Source organism: Hermetia illucens, chromosome 3 (genome assembly GCF_905115235.1).
Source record: "Hermetia illucens chromosome 3, iHerIll2.2.curated.20191125, whole genome shotgun sequence".
Taxonomy (NCBI): Eukaryota; Metazoa; Arthropoda; class Insecta; order Diptera; family Stratiomyidae; genus Hermetia; species Hermetia illucens.
Window position 1 is genome coordinate 155,776,474 of NC_051851.1, and position 8,460 is coordinate 155,784,933.

Here is an 8,460-nt window from a genome sequence, read left to right on the forward strand (position 1 = left end):
TTAATAAGCTTATTGGTACGGCAATTATCGTCGCTATGTACAACTGAGGGTACGGAGGGGGGCACCTCGCTTCCTCTGCCCAAACCCTTCATCTGCGTGGATGCGGAAGGCCTGGATGGAGAAAAAACAGCTCGTTCTGCATATCCCCTTGCATATCGCGGCGATGACTGCTCTACCAATAAGCTTATTAATGTTTCGAAAATAGTCCCTCTTCAAGCACCGTAACTTTTTAAGAAGTGATCAATCTGGGCTTTTAGCGAGGGTAGAAAAGAAGGATTTATCCTTTCTCTCTTTCCGATGGGAGAAATCAAATTTCACTATGATGATATGAAAATATTCCCCATTAGCGTCGTCTTAACTTTCTAGGAGGGATTGGTGACCGCTGAGATTTTTAAACCGCCACGAGTTTTCATCGGGTTCGAAAAGGAGAGACCTCCACCATAAAGTTTTCATCCTCTTCAATCGAACATGGGAAGATAAATGAAACATGCACGGCAACTGTCAGCCAGTAGAGCTGTTGAAATATCTGAAGAACAACACTCGCCACTGAAAACAACGAATCAGAGCCTGTCATTCATAAGCTGCTGAAACATGAGAAAAGCAAGATGCATGATTTAGCTAACAACCTGCAGGTTTGAGTTTTCACTTTAAGAGGTGTCCGCACATCTCAACAACATGGTGTATGAATTACAAATCTTCGAGCAGAAGTGTCTACTTTCAAAAGTGCTGTAACTGCCGAAGGACGAACACAACGTGATCAAGATTGAAGACCGATCCCAATAAAGCAGTATTTAATTACAACGAAGACTATGACTATCAAATGCATTGAAATGTCCTCAATGATCGAATGGCAATGGAAAATATTGTGCACATATTGTCGCGGTTTGAAATTTTAGTAGGAAATGCCTGATATGTGTTGTTCCACTGGCAAGGTCAATTTACCACCACTGTTAAGCCGCCCAAACCATTTCTAACTCATATTGCTGGAGGCTTTTTACAGCATATTCGGAAAGACAATGCAGGCTTTCAAATGGAATCGGTTGGAGCGACCAATATTGTGAAATGCGGTAATCCACATTTACATGAAACGACAAGTGTATCATCAGTTTGTTTCATTTCTTCCAGTACCTAAAGAAAGTTCGCAGGTTTTGCAAATATGTGGCAGAACAAGGTCTGCCGAGTTTAGCTAGTATGGTCTAAAGATGCCAAAGTAGGGGTGAGCAAATTGACCGTTTAGGTCGCACCTCTCCGACATCTGAGACAGAAAGAGTATTGGATGAGTGCGCGATCAGTCATCCGTCCGTCCGTCATGGATCCGGTCCGTCCTGGGTCGTCCCCTGCTCGATTCGTCATAGGTCTTTTCTATCCATACATCATAAGTCTTCCCTCGATCCGTCGTGGATCTTTTCGCCTCGTTTGATCGTTGATCTTTTCTCTTCGATCTGTCGTGGAATTTCTCTTTTCGATCCATCGTGGATCCTTTCTTTTCGATACATTGATCTTCTCTCCTCGGCCCGCCGTGGATCTCTCCTCCTGCGATCGGTCGTGGATTTTTTCCTTAATCTGCCGTGAACCTTTCCTCTTCGATTTGTCGTGGATCCTCTTCAATCTGCCGTGGATTTTTCTCACAATTCGTCATGGATCTTCCTTTTTCGACCCATCGTGAATTCTCCCTCTCTGATCCGTTGTGAGCTTTTCCTCAATGTGTTGAAATGTTCACCGGGGGCCGTCGTGGGCCTTTTCTCCCGGATCCTCCGTGGATTTTCTCCTCGATTCATCATGGATTTCCTCCTCGATTCGTCATGGACTTTCTCCTTAATTCATCATGGATTTTCTCCTGAATCTCCTGAAATCGATTCGCCATGAATCGTTCCCATCGATCAATTGTGGATCCCCCCCCTTCGATCAGTCGTAAATTTTCTCCCCTAAATCCACCGTGGATCGTCTCCCTTCGATCCAATGTGGATCTTCCCCTTTCGATCGGTGTTGGATTTTTTTCTCCCTAATCCATCATGGCTGTTTCCTCCTCGAATCGTCATGGATCTTTTCTCTTCAATCCGTCATGGATCCTCCCTGCTCGATCCGCCCTGCTCGATCCGCCCTGGACCTCCCCTGCTCCATCGTAGATCTGCCCTGGTGCATCCGTCATGCATCTTTTCTCCTCGACCCGCCGTGGGTTTTTCTCCTCAGTTTGTCATGGATTTTCTCTCTTCGAACCATTGTGAGTGTTCCCTCTTCGATCCATCGTGGATCTTATCGATCCGGTGTAGAAATTTTCTCCTGGATCCGTTGTGGGTCTTTTCTCCCCGATCTGTCGTGGACCTTCTCTCCTCAATCCATCGTAAATTTTCTGTTGGATTCGTCATGGTCCCCCCCCCCCCCCCCATCTGCCGTTGATATTTTCTCCCCGATCCGTCGTATATCTTCTCTCCTTAATCCATCGCAGATCTCCCCTCAATCCGCCGTGGATCTTCCCCCATTGATCCGCTGTGGATCTCCCCTCCTCGATCCGCCGTGGATCTTCCCCTCTCGATCTCTGGGTATGACTCTACATTGCCGCATTGTTATCATGTGCGTGGGACTATTGCTAGCCTTCACAAAGCAAGGAAGATTGCGAATCAGATTTATGTGCTACTAAGCTGTTCTTGAGTTACATAGAGAGACTGGAGATGTTGGCCGACCAAAAATTGGGGGGCCCCATTATGCTCGTAGTAATAGAGTGGTGGAAGCTATACGTTCGTGCATCAGTCAGAACCCACCGCGTTGACAGAAAACGATGGCTAAAGAAATGATTATCGCACTGAGAACTCTCTCGAGATGATCGATATAAACGAGCGTATAAACCGCGCTCTAGACAGTTTCTTACGGCGCGTTTCTAGGCCGTGCGAGTCGAATGTACGGTAAAATTATTACGTTTGTACGGTAAGAGCGGTTACAAAAAAAAATCTTGTTCACAGACGGAAAAGTTTGTGCGATAGAACACAAATTAAATCTCCGATACAATACGATAGGGTTTATACTCCATCGTCTGCCGAAGCATGTGACAAACCGAAAAAGATCCAGTGCGGTCATCATCCCCCGTGTATGATGATTGGGTGGGGGATATCATGGTATGGTGTCTGCGCCATTTGCGAGAAAGGAGTGAAGATATCGGGTACTGTCTACTGGTTGTAAAGCCCTTGAGCGATACTCTGTTTGCCGGCATCAATTGGGTCTTCCAACAGGATTCTGCACGACGCATTGCGCAAAAGCGAATCAGCAGTGTAGCTAGAAGATAATGTGCCATCCTCTATTCGGAAGAAAAATTTGGACTTGGAGCAACCCTGATTGGAAATCCTAATTCGAAAGCTCCAATGGACCACCCAGCTATCCTGGTGTTTCCGCTTCTGTTGCTCACTCGACTGTCCCCTCCCTCCCCTCCGTTCGTGATGTCGAGAAAGATGACCTGGTGGTCACTGTGGTTGTAGTGTTCACTCACTCACTCACTTGCCAATGTGGTGTTGAGGTAGGTTAGATCGACGCTTGAGCCTAGCATTCTGCCTCGGAATGTGGGCACGCATCCAATGTTGTCCAGCTACGCGAAGGTTTTAAGCAATATTTGGCTCCTGGTGTTTGTTACTCGACTTCCCCATTCTAAGGTCCATGCGGTGAAAACCTCGGCAATGATTTTGGGGCTGTGGTTCCTAGCATCCAACACTAAGTTGTCTAGCATCCCCACATGTTGCGCTAATGTTGCACTCGGAGGAGCATAACAGTTGTAGATAAGGACGCCGTTGATTTTTGCCCTTACAAAGCCGGCTCCTAGGTATACCATTGTTTCTTGGATGGCTTGCTGTCCACATAACTATATCGCCGCGTTTCCCGACAACTCTTTCATCCACGGGGCACCAATGTAATTTTGGTAAGATTCACATATTACCGCCACGTTCACATTCGACTCTCGAATCGTTTGCGAAAGCAAGTCTTGAGCTGCCTTGCAATGGTTGAGAGCTCCCTCCTATATGCCGGGCACCTGCCACCACCTGCAATGTACCGGTCGTTCACTTAATTTTCCCTTTGCATAACATGCATCGTGGATCTCCCGTGCAGTCTTTGATAAGGGGGTCCTCTTCTTCGCACTTCCTGCACCTTCTCGACCTATCATGCTCACTAGTACATGCTACTGCAAAGTGACCGAAATCGAGGCATCTGAAGCATCTCTTAACGAGATACTTGCTCCCTAAGGCGACATACGACGCAACCTAATCTTACCTTGCCCGCAGTAATCAGTTTAATCCCTGATTCCATCGGCAAGTTAATAATAGCGGTCTGTGTACCTCCATATGCCTTATTTATCATTTTGGTGGCACTTTCTTCTTTTTCGCTAAGGTTGAATTGTTTACTTAGCCCAGCACATATATCCTCTCATGATGTGACCTCGTCTAGGTCTTTGCACTCGATTACTATCTGTTGCTTTCGAGCTTTCACGTCTGCTTGCTCACCTAGCACCTTTTCCATTTGACCGCAAAAAGTATCCACTGTCTGCATCAGATCCACCTTTTGCGTACGCCTGATACGACTCACTGCCGCCGAAGTTTGTCAATTCCGGATCGGCTTTGATTATCCTAAAGATATCGTAGGACATCTACTTTCTTGGAAATAATGATTATTTCCGGACGAATTTTTGCCGCCCACCTTTGTCTATTCTTCGGTTCGGGTCGTAATCGAAGAACGACCCGAAACTTTCTCCGGCGCAGCATTCTTCGGCGAAAAGGCCTTTTTAAGGTTTTGTGTAAACACAAAACCTTATTAAAATCGGTTTACTGTCTGTCTGTCCGTCGCACGCATTTTTCTCGAAGAGGGTTATAGCGATTGACACCAAATTTGGTAGAAAAGTGGGGACTGTGAACGCTCACCCATACAGTGAATTACATCCTTTTACGTCGAATTTAAGAGGGGGTCCCCATACATGCAAAAGGGGGGTGTACAATTTTTTTTCATCAAATATAGTCATGTGGGGTATCAAATTAAAGGTCTCGATTAGTACTTTTCAAAGCCGATCTTAGTCTTGACATTAGTTGGAAGGGTGGGGTGCGCGGGGGGTTGAAAGTGATCACTTCTTTAAGGAGGCCATTCTCGGAAACTACCAAACCGAAAAATCTGAAAAAAATCAGGAGGTTGCCACTATATGGTGCCTGGGCTCCGAAATATCTTCCATGCCGATATCTGTTTAAATAAAGTTAACAATAGTATATTACTACAATTTTTTGTAATTGGTTAGAAACCCCCCTTAAGTTCATCCTAGTACCATGAAATTTGAAATGAAATGAAATGCAGTGATATAGGCTATAATATAGAGCATGATCTTACCAAGTTTGGTGGAAATCGCACTATTACTAACAAAGTTATAATACCTCGAATTTGTTGCTTCTTTAAAAATTGAAGACTACGAATGCCAATATCACCCGAAAGTGGATACTCTCACATAATATATGGATATATTACGTGCTACGTACTAAGAAATACACAAAACCTTTCGTACCTGAACCGTCCAGCTTCCGGTTTCCCGACTTGTTTCTTCTTGATCTCAGAGATGATCTCGGAGAGAGATTCACTTATTTCATCCCTACTCCGTTTGCATGCGTTCTCACCTACCTTATTTTGAGGAGGTGTCTCCTGCGTGACTTCGCCACATGACGCTTGGGCGTTTTTCACCTCCAGCGCCCTAATATAGGACAACTTAATGCCACGTATCAGAGCCCTGATATTTTGGCATACGTTGCCCCAATTAAATAAAGTCTGTTGTAGTTTACTGTCTTCCATGATCGTGTTTTATGTCAGTCCGGGGACTTTTCAAATTCCGTTCCGAGTCCCGCGACGAATCTCGACTACCTAGGGGTAATGTATTGGCTTGAGGAACAGTGTCCCTTTAAAATCTCTACAAAGATTTTCATATCGTCCTTCTAAGGGTCAGTAGAAACGGCATTCTGGAGGCTGCCAGGAAAATAGCCACTACATCTGATCCAGTAGCGACTGAACATTTCGATGTCTAGACATTGAATCACGTCCCAAGGTGAGTGGCATAAACGCTGCTCCATTAACTTAACTGCTCAATATATTGATTAGTTTGTAGTTTCAACACGCTTAGTCACACTATTTTTATCAACGCTAATATATATCCTTTTTTCCAATATTTCAGAAATTATGGTTTTGTTGCTGTTAGTTCACCTGGCGGACCCACGCATCTGCGATTTCAACGGAATGGATAGTGTAGCCTTTGCTATGGAGACATATGAAAGCAATCGCTACAATGATGCTCTGGAGACATCAGTAGTGTTTTTCGAGAAAATCTCTCTACAAATTAGAGAGAACGATTCCGCCTCTGATGGCTAAATTCATAGGAGATAACCGCAGCTCTTTCTTCCACAGAATAATGTGTGTTTCAATTCCGGGAGGACAGTCTGTATCTAACCGTATGCCATCGGTCTTTTAGAGTGCTCATATTTATTAGAAATAACTACTAGACCAACGTAAAATTCACGTACTAGGCACGCATTACAAATTGAGCGTGGAATATTGAAAACTGGGAGGGCGGGAGTTGCAGGATAAGTTAAGTTTCGATAGGTTCAGTTTGGATTTAGTGTATAGAGGTCCTGGTTGCTGGTTCACTCACCTTTCTATTTCTATCCCAGCGAAACGAAACTGGGGAATTCATAGATAAACCATTAAAACCGTAAAATAAATGAACAACCAGAATGGACTGAGGTCATTTCACTTTCAATTCGTAATGCATATACCGATTGATACCGAAATAATCATAAAATGGGAATTTTTTGATTAACAATTGTTCGTTGCGCAGAATGGAGTTTTTTTTCCTTTTTCCTTTTCTCTAATTGTATACGAATCAGATTTATCTAGTAAAATTTATTGTACATAGAACGATTCATCCCCATCAATTTACGTTGATGTTTTAGGGTGTTACGGTTAAAATATTACGTTTAGAATATTAAATACCTACTTTAATCGAATTTATGTAAAACTAATTATACAAAGAGTTTTCACTTAATGCTAGTGTATCGTGATTATCATTAAGATTCATCTTCTTTCATTAAAAAGTTTTCACATGATCTTTGGATGGCAGTAGGCTCATAAGGGCTACGTGCTTATCTGTATTTCTCCATATCGTTTAGTTATGTAACATAAGTAAGACATTCACTAATTAAAGAGTCCTCCTCCTTAAAATTAAGTTACACGTTATCGATTGGAGACAAATTCAGGATAATAAAGGTTTTGCTTTGAAATAATTTCAACAATTTGTTTTTCTAAATTTAAATTGAAACACAGAAATGCAAAATAAAAATCAATTGATTGGTTTGAAGCCTTGTAAAGCTGGCAGTTGAAGCCATCGTCGATAATATCTCCAGGAAGACGCGTTCTTAAAGTCGACTCTTTTCGAGAAGTTCGAGGGCAGCGATACGTTCACTTTGCCCTAGCTGCATGGCTTGGTATCATCTTTAACTTCGCTCCATAACACCGAAGCTATAGCGAAAATCCCGACCTAAGCACTGCGTCTAATAACAACTCAAGTGGCCAGGGACAACACAGAATCTTGGACTAAGATCTAAGGAGGGTTGGCACAGAGTTTTACCATAAACTTCTGTTTGAAGCAGGGAGATGGTTTCGCTCCCAGTGTCTTTAATATAGTCCCGCAGCATCGCATTCGAAAAAGTAAGACTAAGGGTCAACGAGACCAAAACAAAATTTGTGGCCCAAACAAGAAAATTAGCGCCAATATGATAAAGCATAACAATGAAGTCATACAACGTCGAAAGAACGGACAGTTTCACATATTTTGGAGTACACCTGAGAAAGGTCAACAAGGAACACGACGAAATCCGTATGAGTTTAGTAAATAAAGAGTTTGTAGTCGGTTCTATGACGGATTACGACAAACGCTTGAGATCAGAGTCTAATTATGCGGTGTTTCTAGCGATTAAATTATTTGAAATAATAAAAACTGGTTTTTCCTATTCCCTAGTGTTAATTTATTAGGCTTGCAAAAACCAATATTTCGGGAACCACTTGTTCCCTTCATCAGCTACTGACTGGTGAAGTGGTCCGATTCGTCATTAAGTGGATGCGGACTCAGAACTCCTAGCATCCTCAACGAACAAGATGCGGAAAGACAACATACGGCAAGAGATTGCTGTTAGGATCAATTAGAGGAACCGATATCCGGTCTAGGCCTGCCTTAATAAAGAACTTCAGACATCCGGTTTTGCGCCGAGGTCCACCAATTCGATATACCTAAAAGCCGCTTGACGTCCTGTCCTACGCCATCGTTCCATCTCAGGCAGGGTCTGCCTTGTCTTCTTTTTCTACCATAGATGTTGTCCTTATAGACTTTTCGGGCTGGATCATCCTCATCCATACGAATTAGGTGACTCGCTTTCGCATCCTGTTGAGCCGGATTTTATCCTC

General features: G+C 43.4%; 1 protein-coding gene across 2 annotated transcripts in view; it reads left to right on the plus strand.

The window, feature by feature from the left end:
* The window catches only part of LOC119652918, a 28,356-nt gene extending 20,482 nt beyond the window's left edge, over window positions 1–7,874 (plus strand). The window contains exon 5 of one of the 2 annotated variants that reach the window (XM_038057304.1): window positions 6,179–7,874. In XM_038057304.1, coding sequence (XP_037913232.1) covers window positions 6,179–6,372 — 194 coding nt within the window. In that variant the 3' untranslated portion in view covers window positions 6,373–7,874. The remainder of the gene's footprint in view (window positions 1–6,178) is intronic. The other variant, XM_038057305.1, reaches the window with a different exon arrangement.
* Window positions 7,875–8,460: the final 586 nt, after the last annotated feature.